This window comes from Nerophis ophidion, linkage group LG07 (assembly GCF_033978795.1).
Source record: "Nerophis ophidion isolate RoL-2023_Sa linkage group LG07, RoL_Noph_v1.0, whole genome shotgun sequence".
Lineage (NCBI taxonomy): Eukaryota > Metazoa > Chordata > Actinopteri > Syngnathiformes > Syngnathidae > Nerophis > Nerophis ophidion.
The window spans coordinates 15,288,429-15,313,763 of record NC_084617.1 but is presented as its reverse complement, the minus strand read 5'-3'; the positions used below and the strand labels follow the sequence as shown (position 1 = coordinate 15,313,763).

General features: G+C 41.7%; 1 protein-coding gene across 1 annotated transcript; it reads left to right on the top strand.

Moving 5' to 3' along the window:
- Positions 1-1,117: 1,117 nt before the first annotated feature.
- On the top strand, positions 1,118-25,335 carry cdk12 (cyclin dependent kinase 12). Its single transcript, XM_061905416.1, has 14 exons — positions 1,118-2,986; positions 8,256-9,014; positions 10,132-10,311; positions 10,385-10,524; positions 10,596-10,766; positions 18,067-18,256; positions 18,327-18,383; positions 18,516-18,617; positions 18,699-18,776; positions 18,855-18,971; positions 19,044-19,175; positions 19,253-19,476; positions 22,712-23,131; positions 24,215-25,335. Exons 1-14 carry the CDS (start codon positions 1,845-1,847, stop codon positions 24,577-24,579), a joined length of 4,077 nt encoding a protein of 1,358 aa, XP_061761400.1. The 5' UTR covers positions 1,118-1,844; the 3' UTR covers positions 24,580-25,335.

The following is a 25,335-nucleotide window of genomic DNA, read 5'->3' as shown; positions in this document are numbered from 1 at the left end:
TATTGCGAAATGATCAAGTGTGACACATAGAATGGACCTGCTATCCCCGTTTGAATAAGAAAATCTCATTTCAGTAGGCCTTTAAAGATAGAAACTTGGAAAAGATGTGTAATATCATATTGCAAGCTACATTTTTCATACAGTGAAACCCAAATCATCACATTGGTTTAATGATATCAAGGTATTGACTAAATCTTGGAAGATGGCAAAAAGTCGAAAATCCCTTGAATTATTATTTTTATATTTTTATTTTAATCTCGGGCTCTGCAATGAGGCGGCGACTTCCGTCCGAATGCAGCTGAGATCGGCTCCAGCGCCCCTCCGCAACCCCAAAAGGAACAAGCGGTGTGAATGGATGAATGGATTTTAATCTTGTTTGTTTTGTCTGTTATATTTACTTTTACTTTTTTTTGTTTGTTTGTTTGTTTGTATGAGGATTGTATTTTGTATCACTATAATTGCTCAACCTGGTGTGAAATATTGGAAAAACATATTGAATCGCATTGTATTGAAAAGTGAGTTGTTTCTACATTGTATATCTTTGTTCAGTATAAAAAAACAGAAAACTGCAACTTTTGTTATAAGGGACACGACTTCCCCCTTTTCTACCGCACCCACCATTTGACGACTTGGCCAGTCAGCACGCCTGTCGTCATATGACGTCACATACTCCTCTGGGACGAATGGCTTTTTTTCCCCCAAAACAATACTTATCTTGTCTTTTGATTATTTATTTTTTACGAATTACGTTTTATTGCCTGGTATATGTAATTGTCACGTATTTATGATCCAAGGACGTCCTAATGTAATTCTTATTTTGTGGTTTGTTGATTCAAGCTTGAATACTGGTTTAAAACTATCCCCGTAACTACTCGATAGATAGATAGTACTTTATTGATTCCTTCAGGAAAATTAAAAATAAAATTCCAGCAGCATTATTACTATTATATTTCTACAAATCGTTGTATTTTGTTTTAATTTCGATTGGGTTTCACAAAATAAAATCACTTCCTCAAACTGTCAGAAGTAGGCGGGCTCATACAGCTGATTGGCTGTTGCTGGGACACGCCCCTGCTTGACCCCCCACCCCCCAACTTCCGGTCCATTGCATCGTTGCGCAGAAGTAGCTAGTCACAGGAGCCACAATGGCGTTTGTAGTCTCCGGCTGTTAGGGCTGTGGATGTATTAAATCCACTAGCATCGCCCTCAATATAGGCCTGGTTGATTTCCAGAGCCATTGATAGTAAACTGGAACATCTACTGCACATGAAAAAACTATAATTTCTTACAAATATAGAATTTATAGGGGATAAAGCTTACATTAAAGGGAACATGTAAACAGCACCTACAGGGTCAAGTTTTCATTTTGTTCCGAGAGACGATTGTCTTTAAATGAAGACACTTGCTCGTCACTTGAGTGCCAAGACCGTAATTCTGTGGAATAAAATCACCTTTCCTTAACTTGACACCGGACAAGGACAGCTTTGACAAAGGGGACTTTATTTTTTTTGTTTTCGTTTTTTGCGGCTACAGCCGCTAGCTCGGCTAGCTAACGGTGCTAGCTCAGTTGAGACGGAGACGACAGCGCAATGCTTCAATATTCGGTAGGAAGCTTTCATTTTTGGTCATTTACGTCGCTGGAGAACAACGGTGGATTTATTTTTGGGTCATTTTTGAGGCGTTTGACCGACGCGGAGTGGATGAATCAGCTTTGAGGCGAAGCACTGGACGTTTGCGGCCTAGTGTGGTCGTTAGCCGCATGCTGGACACTTGAATCGACGCCCTGGTTAATGAGTTGCTTGGACCCAGCCGCAGGAGGAGAGGCACCGACGCCGGTTTGAGGGATGCCTGGGTCGGACCGACACCATGGGACCAAGCGGAAGCCGGAATCGAGCATCAGCAGCCTGGCGCACGGCGCCCATGCTGCGTTCCACACGGCCGCGGGAGACATGGCCAATCAAGATGGCAAGTTGCATTTAAGATCTTTAATGTCTTCCACCAAACGTAAACGGCATAAATCGGCAAAATATCGGGAACCTTCGGCCGAGGCCGACTATTTTACCATGGGCTACCCGGCGCCGCCTAGTGTCAGCCTGGTGAAACCTCTGGTGGAATACGACGACATCAGTTCGGACTCTGACACATTTTCAGACCCCCCGACCTCTAGACCACTTGAGACGGTTGCGGAGCGCCTGGAGCCTTCGCCGGAGTATTTTATCGAAGAGCCCAGCCGAGAAAGCAAGCCGCATAGACACTCCCGGAAAAAGTCCAAGGACCCCAATAAGGTTCGGGACCCTGGCAATGGGGAGCGTGGTAGTAAGAAGAAGAGCAGCAAGGACCGGGAGAAGGGAGCGACTTGGACGGACAAGGAGAAACCCGCCTCGTCCGGCCTGTCCAAGCATTACATGCAGCAAGAGGTGGACTTCAGACGGTTGGATCCCATGCCGGCCGTCCAGGTGTACCCCGCCACCAGCGTCGGGAGCACGTCCTCCACGTCGTCGTCCCGTAGTAAAGAGAGCGGCCGCTCAGGCAAGTCTCGCAAGGACAAACCGCAGAAACGGGAGAGAGTGGAAAGCGTCCATGGCAACCCCCAGAAGGTCCGGGTAGAGCGGAGCCATCGCAAGTCCTCCAAGAGCCACAAGTCCAGCCCAAAGGTCAAGCCGAATCCAGGTAATCCCCGCAGGAAACCCCCCAGCGCTGCTATGTCGCCCAGTCCCAAGAGAGGAGGGACCGGTGGTGAGAGTCCACTGGGCGGCGGCGGGTATGGCCAACTAGGGGAGGACAGCTATCCGAGGCGCAAAGCGTCTCAGCAGAGCCCCAGTCCCTACGGGGACATGGGCCGCCGCAGCAGGCAGAGATCGGACAGCCCCTACGGCAGCAGGCACAGGTCCTCAAGCTTCGAGAGGGAGCCCAGTCCCTTCTCCAGGAGGCGCTCCAACAGCCCCTACGGTAACCGCCGGTCCTCCAGCACCAGCCCCATGTCTCGGTGAGTATGTGCAGTGCCGTTTTGGTGGACGTGTTTGGAGATATGAGTGGGTTCTCAGGTCAAGTCTCATCCTGCAACTTGTACACAGTTCTTAAATTGTTGAATGTAGAAGTTAAATCCAAAGACATGTTGATCTTGTCAGTCAGGAAAATGTCTCCTGAAGTACGACACACATTGTTCTTATTTAGCATTTTTAACGTTGGCAATATGAAGTTCCCACTTCATGACGCAAACTAAAGCTTTTAAGTAGTCATTTGCATCCAAACAAGCATGTATTGGTGTCATCAGCCATTTTAGTTCTTCAGAACAACTTGTTGCACCAAACATTGCTTTTGTGTCTCTTCAAGGCCGTCACAAAAAACACATTTATAGTTAAAACAATTTATTGTTTATTTAAAATGCATTTTGCCATTACAATTGATTGTCAATTGTAATGGCATCTTTTGACTAAATGAGGTGCATCACTTTCCTGCGACCAATAGCGGTGATGCTTATTCAGTCTCAACTAGCCAGATTTATTGTGAACAGTTAATACTGTGTACAATCAACATTCAGATAATCTTGCAATGTTACGCTCAGCAAATATTGTGGATTCACTACATTGCGAAAAAAAAAGAAAATACACAATTTAATGATATTTTACACATTTTGTTCCTAAAATAAGTGTTGGATTAATTCTTAAACATACATACATTAGGACAAATTCTGTATCATGATACATAGAAGACACACATACACACGTATATATGCGTATGTTTGTGTCATATGTTTTACGGTACAGTATTTGTCTTACTTTCTATCAATGAATATAATGATTTTCTAACCGTGACTTCCATTCCTAGGTTAAGGGTGGCCTATGCTAACATGGTGGTTAATTTTGGCGCTACAACAATCAAGTTGACCAATTTTTTGCAGAACAACGTTTTGATGCACTTCATCTTTGACCCATGCCTCATTAATAACACATCTCCACATTTAGTGATAATGTGAAGTGAGTATTGTCTAAAGGCGAGACTTGCCAGTACCGACATGCCAAGTAGGACTGCACGATTAAAGGCCTACTGGAATGAGATTTTCTTATTTAAACGGGGATAGCAGGTCCATTCTATGTGTCATACTTGATCATTTCGCGATATAGCCATATTTTTGCTGAAAGTATTTAGTAGAGAATATCGACGATAAAGTTTGCAACTGTTGGTGCTCAGAGAAATGCCCTGCCTCTACCGGAAGTCGCAGACGATGACGTCACACGTTGATGGCTCCTCACATATTTACATTGATTTTAATGGGAGCCTGCAACAAACAGTGCTATTCGGACCGAGAAAACGACAATTTCCCCATTAATTTGAGCGAGGATGAAAGATTCGTGGTTCAGGATATTAATAGCGACGGACTAGAAAAAAAAATGCCATTGCATTGGGAAGGATTCCGATGTTTGTAAACACATTTACTAGGATAATTCTGGGAAATCCCTTATCTTTCTATTGTGCTGCTAGTGTTTTAGTGAGTTTAATATTACCTGATAGTTGGAGGTGTTTGTCCACTGGTGTGTTGACGCGCAGTGTCTCTGTGGGAAGTCACGAAGCTGCAGCAGGACGGAAGCTCCGCTGATATCCGGTAAGAAGCGACTTTTTAACCACAATTTTCTCACCGAAACCTGCTGGTTGACATTTGGTCTGGATTTATGTCTGCTTGACCGCGCTGTGATCCATAGTAAATTTTCAGCTCCGGGAATTTTAAACAAGTAATCACCGTGTGTTTGTGTGGCTAAAGGCTAAAGCTTCCCGACTCCATCTTTCTACTGTGACTTCTCCAATATTAATTGAACAAATTGCAAAAGATTCAGCAACACAGATGTCCAAATACTGTGTAATTATGCCGTTAAAGCAGACGACTTTTAGCTGAGTGTGTGCGTAGCGCTCACACTTGCTAAAACCCTGTGACGTCTTGCGTATACGTCATCATTACACGATGTTTCGAAGACGAAACTCCCGGAAAATTTAAAATTGTAATTTAGTAAACTAAAAAAGCCGTATTGGCATGTGTTGCAATGTTAATATTTCATCATTGATATATATATTATTAGACTGCGTGGTGGGTAGTAGTGGGTTTCAGTAGGCCTTTAATTGGCATTGAAGTTTCGATTAGTGTGATATATAACTGCAAGACTTTTCCGCTGTCATTGGCAATTGAGTGACAGACATGTTTGCCAATCAGAATTGTTGAGCGTGTGTCTTTTGCCTCCTGGCCTATCAAAAGTGTTTAAGGAAACTGCAAGTTTGTGTGCGCTGCAGTGGAGCCAGCCTCTATGCTAGTAACAAATGCCACTTACTCCTTGGAAAAAGTTTGAATGATGACTAGGCCTGGGCTGATAGTAAGTCAGTCAATCGAACAATAAAGGAACATGAACTTTAGCAATCCTGTCGACCACGAAAGGGACACGCTGTAGAACATGGATGGATGGATGAACTTGAAATACTTTGCAGCCGTGTGGGTTTGTTTCTTAGTCAAACAGAGGAAAAGAAAGAGGTCTCACTCTCTGCATAGCTCTCAGCACCTTTGCACATTTATTTAACAGAATTGGCTGAACGCTGTTCGCACTCTTTATAATCATCCAGTCTTTTTCTCTGTGGGCAGAGAGCAATAATATTTGCTTGTACACACAGGAAGCACAACAGACAGACCGTCGCGACACACTAGTGAGAAGTTTTGCAAAGTAACAAAAATAAAGAAGAAAAATATGAAACAAAGCAAAATGTCAATAGTTTAGCTTTAACAAGGATGGGCAATATGAGCCCAACAATATGGATGTACGAGAGAGAATGCCGTGATCACACAACATAAAAAACACAACTTGATGTAGTTTTTTCAACTGGGGAAAAAATGCACTTTAGAGTGCACCGGTATACAAACATTACATTATAGAAGGAAAACATGTTTTTACATATTTTAGCCGCTCCGGACTATAAGCCGCAGATATATACTGTGTGTTGTGAAATTAGTTGGGATGGCAAGGTTTGAGTACTTTGAAGGTAGAAAATTGCTCAGTATTTCCCCTTTACATAGACAGATTTTGTAAATGTTTATTTATACACCTATTTGTTTCCAAACGGTGTCTGTAACATGGCAGTAAATCAGATGATCAAACAAAACAAAAATCATCATCATGGACCCGCCAGCTGCGTAAGATCACTCCCAATCAGCTAAACAGACTCAATAACTCCAGGTGGATGTTTTAGTGAATCCCCTGAGGAATTTGTGAAGTCAATATTACCAACACAGACACTCGTAAACGTGTTAGCATATTAGCTAATGCTAACAACGCTAGCATCATTATATTACGATAGCACAGACAAATATGCATGAAAGCACTCCTGCATAAATCACTTATGGGTCAATTTGGTAAGTATGAATTGTTTTAATTAAATTGGATAACTTACAAGCGTTGCTTGGCGTGATGAGTGAAGCATCCTTACGAGCCAGACTGTTTTACTTGTTGTTTAAGGCGACAAAACAAGAAGTACATTTTTAACCGATAACACCTGCAGTGAGCAAACTCGCCCAAAAGATAGCGCCATAGCACATGCAATAACACCATGTCAGTGTGTCTGCTTGTGGCTAGTGAACTATTGAACACGAAACAATATGGCGGTTAGCAAAGAAAAATCTATAAATTAGCTGCACCGTTTTATAAGTCCCAAGGCTCAAAGTGTAGGAAAAAATTGCGACAAGTTAAATGTTTGCTTACAGAGATGGGAGTCCGTTTTTTGTTTAATGTATTTAGATAACTAAAAGTTATTTACCTTCTAATTACAGTACAATGGTAAACAATTCTACAGTAATGAGAAATACAAGTGTATATATCCTTCTGAATGTTTACTTGTATTGGTGTTAGAATTAGATTATAAACACTATAGTTTTTATGTTATTTCTTCATTATAAAGGCATGATGTAGACAAAAACTCTTAAGTGTCTGCATGTATGAAGCCAAATAAATTTTAAAGCCAATTATTGCATATTGTTTTAACGTGTGGCACCCAAGATAAGAATACGTTGATTGACAGTTTGAAAGTAAGTTGTCTTTTTCGCTCCCTTATTTTTTGCAGTTTTAAATATGAAAATCGCAGTCGCAATTTCGGAGAGAAAAATTGCAATTATGTTTTTTCTCAAAAACGTGCAGCCCTAACAACAAGTTGTCCGGGGAGTCTTAAGTGCAGAAAGCATAAAGGATTCAAGGTTAAATTTAATTGTTGACATCTATAACACATCAGTGAGACCAGTGAGCGATGTGGAATGACAATGCATAACACAAAATGCTAAAAAAAAAAAAAACATGGCTAAATGTCAAGTTGACACCTGCCCATGATTTCAGCACATCAAAGCCTATTCCTAACTTAAGACGAAATACCCAGGATGCGACTAATACGTTTTTGATTGATTGAATGAAACTTTTATTAGTAGATTGCACAGTACAGTACATATTCCGTACAATTAACCACAAAATGGTAACACCCGAATAAGTTTTTCAACTTGTTTAAGTCCGGGTCCACGTTAATCAATTCGTGGTAAGTATTTCCACATATTGGGCTACGGCCATAGCAATAATCCTTACATGTTATCATTGGCAATGTTTTTGCGTGTGACCCATTCCCGGACGGAAAAACACAAGAGATGGCGTCACGACTATTGTCGACAAATATAATTGTCGGCGACAAATTTTATTGTTGGCATTTGTAGAAGTGTAGACTCATCGTTGCAGCACTAGTACTGACTAGTGATCTGTAGAAGAAAATTATAATAAATAAAAGTACATTGTACAATAGGCAGCAAGAATTGAATAATATATTTTGGAAGAAAAATATATGTTAATACTATAAACTATAACACAACATATTAGTTGTAAATGTATGTAAACTTTTTTTTTTTTGCCATTTTAAGGAAAATATATGCATCATTGTAAATAATGTATTGACGCCATTTTGACCACGGCCCTAACCATGCCCCCACTGCCACGTGTACCTTGACAACCAAAGGGAAACCCTGAACTTTATTTAGAAAGCTATATACATCAAAAATGATTTAAATAAACAAATAACAAAAAAGCAAAGTTTGGGCGGTATATGAATTGCACAACTTTTGAGGCATTCAAACCACTTAACTTAATTCTGAGGAACTTCCAGATGCCATTTTGTTTTTTCAACATTTGTCATGCAGAATTGAACAACTACTATCGTTATGTTTATTGTAATTTCCTTAACTTGGTTTTCAGACGCTCTGCCCGCTCGAGGAGTCGATCCCCTATGCTGTACACCACCTCTTCCCATCACTCTTCCTCTCGGTCCCGTGGCAAACGGCACGGCGGGTCTTCTAGCGGTCTGGGGCCCAGCTCCTACAGCAACCGTCCCGCTAGCCGCTCCCCTCCACCCACTCGCCTTCCCCTTAATTCCAGCCTGGGTGCGGAGCTCACCCGCAGGAAGAAGGAGCGGCAAGCTGCCGAGGCGGCGGCGGCTCGAGCCAGCAGCAGCGGTGCCGCCTCCCCGGCTCCACAAAAACCTGCAGCCTCCTCGTTGGCGACCTCCTCGATGGCTTCCTCCTCTTACTCTGCAGGCCCTCCGGTTGAGGATCCGCAGGAGGAAAGTGGCTCGGGAGAAAAGGAACCTCGGCCTCCAGAGGAGTCACCGCAGGAAGCAGCCATCATGGAAGAGCCGCCTGCTGCTCCATTACCCTCCTTACCCTCCTTACCCTCCATTACCGCCGACATCTCCCCTGCTGCTCCTCCTCCTCCTGAACCATCACCCCCTGAGCCCTCAACCACCACTGCTGTGCCGGTGCCCCCACCGCCACCCCCACCCCCACCCACGCCACCCCCGCAATCTGACAACATTCAACCACCTGCGCCCTCAGCCCCCGCAAAATCACCAGCGCATATTCCTATGCGAAGCCCCGCCCGACCAACGCCGCTTCACAAGACGTTGACTTTGCCCCCCCTGCCACTACCCCCCATGTTGCTGGGAAACTCTCAGGACAGGTGAGGATGCTTGAAAATAGGGCTGGACGATATGGCTGAAAACTGCATTACGATATTAGTGTTTTATATTGGTTGATATCAATAATTAAGGATCTCGGAAATAAGGACCAGGAGAAAAAATATATACAATTTAATTGTTTTTAATAATCTTCCTCTGATTTTTAATCCCCTCAGCTGTCAATGCAGAAAAAATGGAAATGTCAACACAAACATGGAAAACAATCAATGTAAAAAAAAAATCTAAAATTATACTGAACACCTAGCCTCTTGAAACGTGTAACAATAAGTAATATGTAAGAAATGCTTCATAAAGTGTAACAAAATAGTGCAAAGTTTGAGAAATGTAAACATAAGAGAAATCTGTGAAAAACTTTGAAGGGTGAGCGCAGCTAATGTGGTCTTGTAATATATTTGGGCATTATAGCTCGGTTGGTAGAGCGGCCGTGCCAGCATCTTGAGGGTTGCAGGTTTGATCCCCGCTTCCGCCTTCCTAGTCAATGCCATTGTGTCCTTGGGCAAGACACTTTACCCACCTGCTCTCAGTGCCACCCACACTGGTTTAATTGTAACTTAGATATTGGGTTTCACTATGTAAAGCGCTTTGAGTCACTTGAGGAAAAAGTGCTATATAAATATAATTCACTTCACTTCTCTAGTATAATTGGTTACGAGTGCTTTGGTCTGTCTACGGTCCGTTTTTAAAAAGTATCCAAAAATTGTAATACTGTCCAGGGGACTTTTCCTGTTTTGTGGGCAATTTCTTAGTCTCTGCAGCACTCATATCTAGTTTCTCTTCTTACTCCGTGCAAATGTGAGACAACAAGCTTGTGCAACCAAACTTAATAGTTAATACTGTTAGGTGATTGGCTGTTAGTGTGTAACTCTCTGCTTTGCTAGGTTACCAAAGAGCGAGTGGCTTTGTTCATGCAACCAACATTGCTTTGTAACTTTCGGTTTCTGCTGACAAATAATATATATACATAAAAATACATGGAACGTTTTATCGAACCAGTTTTTTATTGATATCGTGTCCATCGCACTATATATTAATAGTCGTATTGCACAGCCCTTCTTGAAATTATTTCTCAATTTTTATCATACATGCTTTCATTTTCAGCCCAAAGAGGACAACTTATTTTCAGAAGGGGTCGAGAAAAGAGAAGGAAATGCGGAGTCGGCCGTCCATTATCGACCTCCCGCTCCCGCCCACCCTGCCTGGAGGCGACTGCTCACCCCTCCAGTTTCCTACAAACCTGGGATTGTCGCTTCCACAGCCAGTTTTTAAAAAGAGACCAAAGTCAGTGTGTTTTATGGGATTTTTACTTTACTTTTACATTTCTTAAAATTAAATCTGTTTTGTTTTTTTAAAGGATTTGTTGCCCTCGGTACGGCGAGCGCAAACACACCCAAAGCGATTGGGGCAAGCGATGCGTGGATAAGTTCGACATAATCGGCATCATAGGAGAAGGAACCTACGGCCAAGTGTACAAAGCTAAGGACAGAGACACAGGTAGGACCACCTACCGTTTTTCTCTCCTCTAATACCAAGCTGAGCCTGAAATGTCTCAAACTCTCGACAAGGTGAACTGGTGGCTCTTAAGAAAGTGCGCTTAGACAACGAGAAAGAAGGCTTCCCCATCACAGCCATCAGGGAGATCAAGATCCTGCGGCAACTCAAGCATTGCAGCGTTGTCAACATGAAGGAGATCGTCACCGACAAACAGGATGCGCTTGACTTTAAAAAGGACAAAGGTAAGCAGCCCTGCCAAGAAAAGCAATAAACTCACTGCTTCTTTTTACAGCTCCCGTATTCTATGGTCTTTTGACCATTTTAAATGCGTCTCAGAGATGATAGTATTGTCCAAAATCCACCTCCGATGTTGAAATTTAGACAGAAAAAGGCTTTTAGTCTGCCTTATTGAGAACACGTTTTGTGCCTGTAGCTTTAATACTATCGAGCTGTGTTTAACTCTGACACAGTTTGAGTCTTAAAGGGGTTATATTAGGATTTTTGATCTACATTTAAAACAATTTTGTATAGGTTGTTTTACAAACCATCTTTAAGTTGATTTTTGACAGTCTCGTTAGGATGCGCCGTTTTCTGGGTGCCAGGATACACAGCGCTTATGTGGCTCCACTTTGACTGCGTTTTCTCCCCATCAGCCATATTGTAGTTTTTAACACTTACATAGCGAGTCCACTCAGTTTAAACTATACTTTATTTGTAGATGTTCTCATTTATCCAGGTCATTGTATTCTCAGGGCATTCAACGAACGTAACTTGACTTCTCACAAGCGTTTTCGCCTCTCCAAGTAGGTTTTGTCAGTTTATGTTCATGAATGAATGTATATATTGTGGGCGCTCTGAAGTGGAAAAGGGGTAGGATTAAATAAGCTTTGCTTCTTCCTACTCCTTTTCGGACATGATGTATTGTGTATTGCGAAATGATGAAATTAACTGATGTATAATGTTGTATGTATGTCATGTTCGAAATAAACTAAGAAAAGAAAAGAAAGAAACTTAGATTGGTCAGATCTAGTCTAGCGGCTGGTGCTAAGACCCCAAATTTTCAATTGAACACTAGGAGGGTGTGCGTAGGCAAAGATAGTTCCGCCCTATCGTAGTGAGAAAAACTGTTGAGGGGCAAAACAGCAATACTACTGTGAAAGCCAACGATAGCCGTTGAAGTGAAATTCCCCGTTAGCATTGAGGTACTGTGTGGCTGAACGATTGCTGTTGATTGACCACTATCCGCCCAAAATAGTCGGAATCACCCATGTTAGCATTCCATTCACTTGTAATCAAATGTAACAGAGGAACATCTGTGACCAGAATGTTTCTAACTCCTGTTATTGGTTGGAGGCTAAATTCCAGAGTCCTTTAGGAAGGGTTTAAAGGACAGTGTTGTAAGTGGTATCGCAGACCACCTCCTCTGTTCAAGGATTGTTTTTCAACCTTGATGGAGATGGCTTCCCTCACTCCTCTTTCGTACCATCTGTCCTCCCTCTCTAGAATCTGTACATTTTTGTTTTCAAAGATGTGCCGTTTCTCCTTGAGCTGCTGGTAGACAGCTGAGTCTTGGCCTGAGGAGTTTGCCAGTCTGTGCTGTGCCTTACATTGGCTTAGTGGCTGTTTTGTTTCCTTAATATATGAAGCAGTGCATTCATAATTTCACTAGATCAGGGGTAGGGAACCTGTGGCTCTTTTGACGACTAAATCTGGCTCTCAGATAAATCTTAGCTGACATTGCTGAACACAATAAGTAATTAATAATTCAGCTGGTAATCACAGTGTTGAAAATAACGTTCAAATTATAAAACATTCTCATTCATTTTAATCCATCCATCCATTTTCTAATCGCACCTGTTCAAGAAGTTGCATTAATTGTAAGAAGTATTATATTTATTATTGGTTAGCTTTAGAATAACAATGTTATTAAAAAGAATAAGAGACTTATTATACTCTAAAAATGTTGGTCTTAAAAATGTACGCATTTAGTTGTATTCAGTGTTAGAAAATATTATATGGCTCTCACGGAAATACATTTTGAAATATTTGGCTTTCATTTCTCTCTCAGCCAAAAAGGTTCCTGACCCCTGCACTAGATAGTGTACATCAGACTGTTTTTGTGGGTGTGGGGTGCACCAGTCTCTGTCTGATGGTGTTGCCTGGTTTGAAGTCTACTCGGATGTTGGTTAAAAAAATCATCTGAGTTTCTCAGATAGACCTAATACATATGGAAAGACAATATTTACAAAATATTTGGGGTGTTGGCATCAGCTGCTAGACTAGAGAAATACGTAATAAGAAATAGACTAGATCTGACCAATCTTAAATCTCAGACTAAAATCTCTACTATATATAGATATGTTTGAAAACGTCACTAGTTGTGCAAATTCCAAATGGCTTGTTTGAAGGAAGTATGAAAGAAAGCAAGATTGTTTTTTGAATATCCTACCATGTCTCCATTGGATTTCACATTTTTGGGACTTGTGCAAATCCCAAATGCACAAAAACAGGTACCAATAAGTAAGAACAATTGTATGTGCATAATAGGTACCCCTTAAAGCAGAGGTCACAGAGACGCAGCCCAAGATGTTATTTTGCGGCCCGCATCTTGATATGAAAAGTTAATGTTAGTGCGGCCCGCAAGTTTTTTATGATTGGCGCTTGACAGCGTCAGACTTATCAACCCTCCGGATTTTTCCAGGAGACTCCCAAATGTCTGGGCGAACATTCTCTCAAATTTCTTTTGATTTTCATCCAAACAACATTGTTCAGGGGCCATCGTAACGGCACTGCCTTTAGCTCCCTCTACAACCTGTACAAACATCGTGCTAGTCCAGTCATTTGTTGTGTCTGGCTCTGGAACACACACGAGTGACTGCAAGACATACTTGATCAACAGCCATCACTGTTACAAATATGCACCACACTCTAAACCCACACCAAACAAAAATGACAAACACATCCGCACCGTAACACAACATAAACACAACAGAACAAATACCCAGAATCCCATGCAGCCCTAACTCTTCCGGGCTACAATATACACCCCCGCTACTACCAAAAATAAAAATGTGACATATAATAATTTACTTTTTTAGTGAAGTTTACTTTGGGTTACTTAAAAGTTGCATTTTTGGTTTTCACATTCTGAAAAATTTAAGAAATGGGGAAGTGCACTTTTTTATTTAATTTTTCCTATCGTTCACAATCATTAGGAAAGACATGAAGACGGATGGATTTTTTTTTAATGCATTCTAAATATTAAATAAATGCAATCAAAAATCTGCTTGCATTGGAACCTATGGGAGCTGTTCAATTCTGCTTATAGAGTCCCTAAAAAAACAGCCAAACACCTCCCTCAGGATTTTATATACATAATGTAAGTATGTATGTAATATAGTAATGGGCACATTTATAATAACAATAATATTTACCTATTTTGATCAAGTTAAGCAGACGCAGCACTTTAATTTCAACGTTAGCTTTTTTTTTTCTTCATCACTGATTTCTGCTCACTGCAGACTTTATGAGAGACAACAAACATAATAAAACATAATTTACTGTGTAAGGTCTGCTGTCATTAGAATGCCAATTGCTAAGATGTTCATATATTCCTATTTAGATGAAAATGACTCATAATGCTCGTGAAGAAACAGGGTGAGGGGTTGTGGAACATGCGCTTTTCGTGTCGTTCACGACAGTTCAATGGATGTCAAAATGTCCCAACTGGTCGGATTATCTCCACCATCTACTTTTCAGGTGAGAGGCATGATTTATATATACAATAACTGACAGGGAGCAGGGAAGAGAGTAAGCAGCAGACCACTTGTTGATGTAAACATAGGGACACTTGTAAGTGATCACATCGCCGTGTTTATGCTTATAATAGAAATATTATTAATACTTAGTTAATATTCAAGTCTCCTTAGAGGAACGAGCAATAGAAGATGGATGGCTGGATGGAAATGTAAATGGTGTATTGTTGGCGCTTTTTGAATAGTTATTTATTGGATTTTACGGGGGAATAATGGAGCTCCCTTTGGCTCAGCTTTAAGCTGACTTTCATTTACGTTTAGTCAATATTTAGAATGCATTAAAAAGAAAATCCATCCGTCATCATGTCTTTCATAATGATTGTAAATGATAGGCAAAACAAAATAACAAAGTGCAGTTCCTCTTTGAATCCACTGCTATAAAAACACCAATTGCATTTATTATGCCGTATGTTGACCCAAGGAGATGAGCTGTTTTAATAAAGCCGGCAGCTTACTTAAACTTTTTTTTGTCAATGAGTAAACATGATTGTATTGCTAAAAGCATACACTATATCTGCTGATAAATTGCTGCGTACTGTGTTCATCTTATCCACGAGTCTTTGTCCATTCATGTTTTCTAATGGACTCCCAAACAGGAGATTTTAATTTAGGTTTATCCATCTATCCAATTTCTACCGCTTATCCCTTTCGGGGTCACGGGTGGTGCTGAAGCCCATCTCAGCTGCAATCGGGGGGAAGGCGAAGTACACCCCGGACAAGTCGCCACCTCATTGCAGGGCCAACACGGACAGACAACATTCACACTCACATTCTCACACTAGGGCCAATATAGTGTTGCCAATCAACCTATCCCCAGGTGCATGTCTTTGGAAGTACACGGTAAAAACTTTTGACCAAGTCATTTTTTTTAAACATAACTGAAATGGACAATGATAGAAAAGGCACTACTTAAATTGTCTTGTTTTTTATGTTTGATTGATAGTGTTTTAGTATTTTTATCTGTATTAATAGATAAAACATCAGCTTTTATTGTTTTAAATATTGGTTTCTACTGTAGTACTTTAAGACTTATTTAAATGAAAAGTGCATAAGAAAGAAAATCGATTTTTATTTATTATTTCTGGGAGGAGCGTTGTGAACTACTGTGTTCAGCGGTCCTTGAACGCACAATAAAAACACGTCACTTTTCTTTGAGGGAAGATCGTCATAATTTTGTTCTAAGACCACAAAGCTTGGAGGATCAATGTGCACAAGTGAATATCTTAGTTGCTCAGACAGTAATGTGATCTTTGAAGTTTGGATTGGAGTATGTTAGCTGTGTCCCAATTCAGGGTCTGCATCCTTCGGAGGACCCGGCCTACGCAGCCTCAGAAGGCTGGGACTTCCGAAGGATGCGTCACCCGTTGTTAAATTGGACAGTTTAGCCTGCGGAGGATACTTACATTTGAAAGTGTATTTGCTGCCGGTGCCGCTGCTTGTATTTGCCGCCATCGTCAAAAAGATCGGGGTTGAACAAAGTTGCGCAAATCATCTTGGGATATGGGAGGCCACGAACGATAGTCACTGTGCATCCTCCAAATACAGGGAAAAGGAAGGCGCATTCATCTGCTGCATTTGGAGGAGCTTTCGAATTTGAATAAATTGGGACAGCCTTCGCGCAGCTTTGTGACGTAAGCGGACCTTCAAATTCGCCCTTCAAAGAATGCAGACCCTGTATTGGGATACAGCTGTTGTTTCTTAGTGGGGAAAGACGTTATTGTTCGCATTTAAGCTAGCGATCTTGCACCAGTCAGTCCGTGAGTTTATCAAAGTGCAGTTATCAATCTTGGTTTTTCCATCATTTTAATTTAAAAGGGTACTACTAACTGCCAGGAGATTTGCTGCAGTCATAATTATTACTATTTATCATTACATCCCTAATAGGGATTCCCTACAATACAAGTTGTTTTTTTTCCCCCTAACAAAAACAATACTTCTGATTGCACCCCTTTGTGATTTATCTCCCGCCCCTCACCCACATGCAACCGTGATTGAATAAATGTTTCTGCCCCCCAAAAGACGAAGTTAGATTTGATTGGATTTTGTTTGTCAACATTTTGGTTCTATTCGTCGACAAAATTTTCAATTAATTTTGTCATTGTTTTCGTCAACGTACATTTGTTTTGATTCGTTATTGTCCCTATTTTAGTCATGGAAAAATAAGTTGACGATAACCAAGACGAAAGTTTTTAGTCAACAAAATTAACACTGATCTAAACATATAAAAACACATTGCTGTCTGAGTAACCAAGTTACTCAATAGTGCACATTGAACTTAGAAGCTGTGCTGCACAAGCCACAACAACATCCTCGGCTCAGATCCCACATGAGGGCAAGAAAAAACTCAATCCAATGGGAAGGAAAAGCCTTGGAAGGCACTGCAGTTGTGGGGACTATCCCCCCCGGGTGCCAAGTGGATACGGTTAATAATGTGAGAGTCCAGTGGATAATGGGGCCAGAAGGGAATCTTCTTGCATGTGGACAATTCAGCAGCGCAGAGACGTCGGCAACGGATGCAAAGGGGAGTGGTCCATCCTGGGTCCCAATTTTGAACAGCTGGTGCGTCCTCCGTGGCGGCTGATCCAAGGTCACCTGATAATCTCTCCACGCAGGAGAGGGAAGCCGAGCAGAAAAGAGAGACAGCAGATCAACTAGTCTAAAAAAGGGTGTATTTAAATACAAGAGTGTAAAATTGAGTTTAATATTGGACTTAAATGCTTCTACTTTGGTAGCATATGTTATCTGTTACAAGTAGGGCATTCCAGAGTACTGGAGCCCATAGAAAACCCTCAAAAGCCTGAAGTCATTTTTTGGGCTCTAATAATCACAAATATTTTTTTTAACGCAGATTTCTGCCCGGTAAATATGGTACAATAAAATCATCAAGATAGGATGGAGCTATACCCTTTAGTATTTTATAAGTAAAATATAGTCGCATCTTAAGTGCACAAGAACCCAGTACAGGTGAGCCAGTATAGGCCTAATGTGATCAAACTTTTTTGTTCTTGTCAAAGGTCTTGCAGCCGCATTTTGTACCAACTGTAATCTTTTAATGCTAGACATAAGGAGACCCCAAGATAATACTTCACAGTAATCGAGACGGAACGAATGCCTGAATAATGATCTCCGCGTCGGTGGTGGAGAAAATGAAAGTTTAGCAATATTCCGGAGATAAAAGAAGGCTGTTTTAATAACACTCTGTGTGGCTGAAATGAGAGAGTTCAGTGTTTCCCACCGGTCAGGCATCTATTTGTGGTGGTGTGGTCGGGCGGCGGGGGGAGGCGGCGGCGGTGATGACCAAGAAGAACGCGGAGTTGGAATATAATTACGACAGTTTATGTACATATTTATATAATATTTTCATATTTATATAATATGTAACTACAAGCTCCATTCACAGACAGTCCAATTGCTTTTATGAGCGGTCAAGCGAGTCAAAAGCCAGAAAAAAAATATATATATACATATATATATATTTTATTTATTTATTTTTTTTCGTGGCTGGCCGCCACAAATAAATGTGTGGGAAAACCTGGAGTTTGGTTGAACATAATACCCAGATTCTTTAGCGAGTCGCTTTTTGTAGTTGTTTGACTGTAAAGTTTGCCAATGCATTGCATCATTTAATGGCAGCTTTTGAGCAGTAGAGTGTAGGCTAAAATGTTGGTATTGAGTAATTGTCGCAGAATTACCTCACTCAAATGAGAAACGATTTCTGTGTTTTTAGGGGCGTTTTACCTGGTCTTCGAGTACATGGACCACGACCTCATGGGCCTGCTGGAGTCGGGCCTGGTCCAGTTCTCGCACGAGCACATTCGCAGCTTCATGCGCCAGCTGATGGAGGGCCTGGACTACTGCCACAAGAACAACTTCCTGCACAGGGACATCAAGTGCTCCAACATACTGCTCAACAACAGGTAAAAGATGGGGTTCAAATGTGGCCTGTCACATTTCGCTCATGTGCGATGACCGCCTGCGTTCATACAGGGGTCAGATCAAATTGGCTGACTTCGGTTTGGCTCGGCTTTATAACTCCGAAGAAAGGTAAGAGATGCTTTGTTTGCCACGCTGTCATGGCCTTAGGATTTTCTCTGTATAAGCAGCAACTAGCCACTAGATGGCATTGTTACTCTACCGAGGCGCTCCATGAGTGCACGCTGACTTCTTTGCTTGCAGTCGTCCATACACTAATAAAGTGATCACGCTGTGGTATCGTCCTCCTGAGCTCCTGCTGGGAGAGGAGAGGTACTCTCCGGCCATCGACGTGTGGAGCTGCGGGTGAGTGTCTGTCTTAGTTTACTCCTTATTGCCACCTCCCTCCATTGCGCACTCCCTTCACTGCTACTGCCGTCGCTTCAGGTGCATTCTGGGAGAGCTGTTCACTAAGAAGCCCATCTTTCAAGCTAACCAGGAGCTTTTGCAGCTGGAGCTCATCAGGTAGGACTTTTGTAAACCAAAGGACAGAAACAACTTTCTATGCACATCCCGCCAATGTTGTCCCTATTTGTCCGCCAGCCGTCTGTGTGGTTCTCCTTGTCCTGCAGTCTGGCCTGATGTCATCAAACTGCCCCTCTTCAACACCATGAAGCCCAAGAAACAGTACCGACGTCGCCTGCGGGAGGAGTTCGCCTTGTATGATGTGGTCCAAAGTAGTCTTTGGTGTTTCAGTTGCACGGCTGAAAAAACGCCTTCCTTTGTGTACAGCTTGCCCACTTCCGCCTTGGACCTGCTGGACCGAATGCTGACACTTGACCCTTTGCGGCGCTGCACGTCGGAGGGTGCCCTCAACAGCGACTTCCTCAGCGACGTGGAGCCCAGCAAGATGCCGCCTCCAGAGTCAGAATTGTTTAGTTTTTGGCTTATTTTTTTGTCAATTTGTTGTCGGCGTAACTGATGTGCGGTTTGCCTTCCAGCCTTCCGCACCACCAAGACTGCCACGAGCTGTGGAGCAAGAAGCGACGGCGGGCGCGTCAGAGCGGGCTGCCCGAGGATGTGCCTGTACCCAAAGCGCCACGGAAGGACGCATCGGGCACCTCCAGCGGCGAAAACAGTCGTCCCCAAACAAGCCCGGCCGTAGCACCGCCTCCTCCGCCGGGAAAGCCGCCCGCGGCCGTTGTCCCGGAAAACGACTTGTCAGGTAACGGCTGAACTAAATAAACACATAAAACATTCTCTTTGAAATCAAACACATCCATGTGTTAAAATAATGTGTCATGTGACACTCCTATTAACCTAATCTTGCTGTCATTTTATATTAACTTATTAAAAAGCTTGCGCTTCAGTTTTTGGTCAATTTAACTGGCTTGTTCTTTACTACTATGACTATTGTTATAATTTTGATAACTATACCATCTTTTACAGGGTTTAATTAGTCTCTGAAAATTTAGCAATTTTTACAAGCATTGGTATCTCCAATTTTCATTCTAACAGGAAACATGAAAATCATAAGACAAACTTATATAGTGGAAACTTAATTTGTGAACTTGTTTGATTTTCGAACATGGTTCGTAAATCGAAAAGTTTGTATAGTGAAGCATAGTTTCCCATAAGATGCAATGTAAACATGAATAATTGGTTCCAGCCTAGACAAAAGTCCCTATTTTAGTAAAAGAATGCACTGATGACAATGAATGTATATCTTTAAATTGTTATCTATGCAATACCGGGGTATTAATTTGTACTCTTATCGGTACATATGTAATTGGTATAAATAAAGATTTAAAAAAGGCATTTCTATGACAATTTAATCGGCACAAGAGGTAAACATGTAAAATCTCATAGCATGGACGTCTTACCAACATCTGCTTTTAAGTCGTGAACGAGTCAGTTGTATTTGCAGTGCAATGCAGTTATGTCATCTTATTAAGACCACACTGATCCATCACTGTGTTTCTATTAATTACAATTACACTCGGATGGAAATCAGCAGAGCACAAACCTTTTACGTGGTACTGTACATCATATAATTTATATCAAATCAAATATATCAAAATTAATACATCAATTAGCATATAAGTTGGGTGTGCAGTTAAGCAAGATGTGTTTTGATGCCACGCAAACGCGGCGCAATGGAGTGACATCAGACGGCAACTACATACTTGTCAGTGGATGCTATCTTGCCTTTGAGCAACTTAATGACATTTTATTTTACTTAAATGTTTCACATTTTTTGAGTTGATTTATATTGGCCTGTGCATTACTGGATTGATTGATATTAGACTTTGAGGAGAAAATATTGTGTTGCAAACTTTTGTGTCTCGTCCAGTTGCAGACTCGACACCCGCTCAAGCACTCAGAGCAGACTCCCGACTGCCTCAAGATAATGTTGCAATTTTCCATGTCAACAAAGCAAGCATGTTAAATAGAAAAGCCCTCAAAAGTGAAACTCCATTTCTCAAAATGCAACAGCTTCGTTAGTCCAAAGAAGTTTCATTAGATCTTCCAAAAACTATGCAATTTGTTATTTTTATAGCCAGACCTGTGTGTCTATTGCCCAAACCATGAGGTACGTAAGTAAACACACAGGTCTGGCTATAAGAATAAGAAATTGCAACAGCTTCATGGTAATTTACATTGCATATGCCATATACATTAGCAATTTTACATGGTGATTTTAATACCTCCAGGTTTGTTAATGAAACTATAAATAAGTTGCACGTTATAACCAAACAGCTGGTGCGAAAATGGTACAATACTTAGAGTATACACACTTTTTTAGGTCGTAACAAAAGACAAGCACATTGAACTTAATGACAGACTATTTCCTGTCTACACCAACACACCGTAGTCCAGTGGTTAACCTTTTTTCAGTGATGTACCCCTGTGAACATATTTCTGATTAAAGTACCCCTTAATCAGCGCAAAGCATTATTGGTTGAAAAAAGAAGATAAAGAAGTAAAATACAGCACTATGTAATCAATTTCTGATATTTTAAATTGTATAACAGTGCAAAATGTTTCTCATTTGTAGTCTTTCTTGAACTATTTGGGAAAAAAAGATTGACTTGTCCAGGGTGTACCCCGCCTTCCACCTGATTGTAACTGAGATAGGCACCAGCGCCCCCCGCGACCCCAAAGGTAATAAGTGGTAGACATGGATGGATGGATGGATGATTCAATTATAAATAAAGATTTCTACACATAGAAGTAATCATCAATTTAAAGTGCCCTCTTTGTGGATTGTAATAGAGATCCATCTGGATTCATGAACTTAATTCTAAACATTTCTTCCCAAAAAAAAGAAATCTTTAACATCAATATTTATGGAAGATGTCCACAAAAAATCTAGCTGTCAACACTGAATATTACATTGTTGTATTTTTTTTCACAGTTTATGAACTTACATTCATATTTGGTTGAAGTATTATTCAATAAATATATTTATAAAAGGATTTTTGAATTGTTGCTATTTTTAGAATATTTAAAAAAAAAAACCTCACTTACCCCTTGGCATACCTTCAAGTACCCCCAGGGGTACGCGTACCCACATTTGAGAACCACTGTCGTAGTCTATACCAGGGGTAGGGAACCTATGGCTCTAGAGCCAGATCTGGCTCTTTTGATGACTGCATCTGGCTCTCAGATAAATCTTAGCTGACATTGCTCAACACGATAAGTAATTAATAATTCCGCTGGTAATCACAGTGTTAGAAATAAAGTTCAAAGTATAAAACATTCTCATGCATTTTAATCCAACCATCCTTTTTCTATCGCACCTGTTCAAGATGTCGCATTAATGGTAAGAAGTTTTATATTTATTATTGGTTAACTTTAGAGTAACAATGTTATTAAAAAGAATAAGAGACTTATTATACTCTAAAAATGTTGGTCTTACTTAAAAATGCACGCATTTAGTTGTATTCAGTGTTAAAAAAATACTATATCGCTCTCACGGAAATACATTTTAAAATATTTGGCTTTCATTGCTCTCTCAGCAAAAAAGGTTCCCTACCCCTGGTCTATACACTAGTGCTATCTGGCATCTTGGAATTGCAACTGCATGCAAAGTCTAGTATAAAGTATAATACTTGCAAATAAAACTTCTAAGTGTTAGAAAGTTTGAACAACAACTGGTCAGCAAAGTTATAATATAATAAAATTTTTGTTTGTTATCAAACATTTAACACATGAAAACCCCAGTACGGAAATTAGTAATGTGAGTACTGGTATCAATTCCTAAGTACCGGGAATTGGAGCCATACGGATTCAAATGTGACAGGTATCCCTCCCTAGTCGTCTGCCATTTTGGCTTGCCGGTGCAATTTTGAACAGTGCAGGTTTTTTTTGCAGGCGTTGTTGAAATCTGTCTGTGAATGTGTCGAGCCAATGAAATCTGCAAATGTTTGCCTTTTAATGGGTATTTCCTCCTCCAGCGCTGGGAGCTGCCGCCGAGCAATTGAACCAGACGGAGCTGGCCTTGCTGCTCAACCTCCTCCAGGGACAGACGGAGTTCTCGCTGCCCCAGGTGGCTCAGCTCCTCAACCTCTCCAACGCAGAGACTCTCAGCCAGTCCTTGTCTGCCCTCAGCGAGGCCTCCGACCACCACCAGGGGGCTCCGGAGCACCAAGTACGGGGCTCCTCGTCGTCCAGGGCCGGCCCCCCAGAGCCGCAGGAGCTCTCGCCAACCTCCGGCGACCCGGCCAACATCCCGGAGGACCAGGCCAATTTACTGGCTCTCATTTTGGGCCACATCATGAAGCCGCAAGGCGAGGAGCAAGCCGACGAGAGCAACGGCGTCCAATCAGAAGAGGCACTAACGCGCGGTTCATCCGCATCTACTACTGACCGCAAGGGCAAGTCTGGCTTTAGTCTGTAGGAGGTGACACGGGGAAGCAAGCAGGGTCATGTGGAAATCACTGGGGACTGCAGTAGAACAAGAAGTATCGCTACTCTAGATCTCTATCACACAATAATATTACGTTATCTCAAATTAGCAAGATAATCAATGCATTTTAATTTGGCAAATAATCCCCTGCCCCTTTTTAATCCTTTTTTTCCCATCAAATTTTACATCCCTTTTTTTTTTAGCCCCTGTACCCACAATCCTATCAACACATTTTGACAAATGTATAGAACAATGTTTAGTGTTTTCATGTTACCGAGGTAACCGTAACCTTTCACTGCACACAGGCAGCTGGTGTTACACAATAAAAGCACCAGAAAGTCAAGTGTCATTCATTTGAAGGGGAGAGAGAGCTTCATGCAGGAATTATTTTGTTTTTTTTAACCACCACCTTCCCACATTTTCCCACTCTTCCTTGTTTCCTCATTGCTCGTGTATTGCTCCTTTTTTTTGTCAAGTTTTTTTTCACCTCCCCACTGTCAGCAGGAAGCTTCAGACTGTCTGGTCAGCCTTTTTACATGCGACGTCTAATAAATTATCAAGTGAAAATAAATGTTTTCAATCTTTTAGACCTCACCTGCATGTGTTTTTTTTTCTTTTTACTTTCATTTCCCCACATTTTTGGTTGTGTTTATCACACAGTTCACATAGTCAATTTAGAACGGGATTGAGTGAAGAAAACAAAACGCCACCGAGCCGGTCCTGTTTGGTTTTGTTCTGCAGTCAATTAACTGTGCTGCAACTTTTCTCAACTGTCGTCACCCATTTTATTTTTTTTTTGTCTATCCAGCTTGTACCATTCCCACTGTTTCTCTCCCATTTCCCATGTGTTCTTGAATTAATCTTAGTACTTTATTGGGGATTTACTTGAAAATGCAAAAAGCAGGCTCGATTTGTGCAGTTTTACTTGCATTTTATAACATTGCATGGCTCCCTCTTGTGGCGACGGTGGGAGCTGCAGGGTGTAATGCATGACTTAGCTGTTGCATTACATTCGTCTATAATGCCCGCTAACGTGATGTTTTCTCTTCAGATGTCCCCAAAAGGAAGCCGTTCGGGACCCACCGTGCACCTCCGTCCACCGAGCAACGTCCACCATCTCCACCCGGCCCGCCTCCGTCTACCCGGCCCGCTGAAGCCCACTCCAGCCAGGATATCAATCCCTCGGTGGCGGCCGCGTTGCTCCAGCTCATCTCCCATCAAGACTCGGACACTAGCGCTTCTCCGGATGGTGACGACCCGTCACCCGGAGGTGATGGCCCGGGGAAGCCGCCCTGGGCAGCAGATTCCCCCTCCAAACCGTCGCCCCTAAAGGAAGCCTCGGAGGAAGTGGCGAGTTCTTCTCGCACAGCACAATTCCCCAAAGACCAGGACCTCCGATTTGGAGCTTCCCGATAAGACCGATTAGATCTTTACCTGAGAGCACCTTCAGGATTCAGCTGCAAGCAGGAAGTGAATGTTTGCCTTCTGGATCACTGTCGCTTCCAAAGTGTTGCATCGTCTACAAGCACTCCGCTTTGGGAAGCTGATGCAGGCCCTCTCCCAGAAGAATGATTGTCGTCACCACTGCAGTGCCGACCTCCACGGAGGTTTTGACGCCTATACTGGAACCCAGAGAAAGTGTGTGGTCTCCTGCTAATCTGGACATGCTCCCCCTGACCTCTCCCGGTGACCTTTTTGGAAGGCTGGATGCTTTTTCTTTTCCCCTTCAATCCATCTTACAGCCCTAAACTCAGCAGTGTTGTGACAAGCCTTAATTTAGCTGCGTGGCTCATCATCTTCCGCGCTTCGAAACATGAAATCTCACGGTTCCGCTCGGCCCAATTATGAAGTTAGTCGCAACAAAAGAGAAAAACATACTTGATGACTTTTAAGCGCTTTTCCTGGAGGGCATCCAAAGCTGCTCAATGCCTCCCTGTGTGCAGCAAAAGCTTTTTTTGTTTTGTTGTGGGTGCTGTTTTGTTTTTTTTTCCTAAAAAAAAAAGAAAACGATGCGCTCAGAGAGTATTTCTAATCGTGGGCCATGATTCTGTTTCTTTTTTTTCTTTTTTTTCCTTTGGAAGAGGAAAAAAGATTTCACGTGTCCAAGAGTAAAAATATTTTGTAATATGTGTTTTGTTTTGTTGAGTTAATTAAAGAAAGTTATTAAACCAA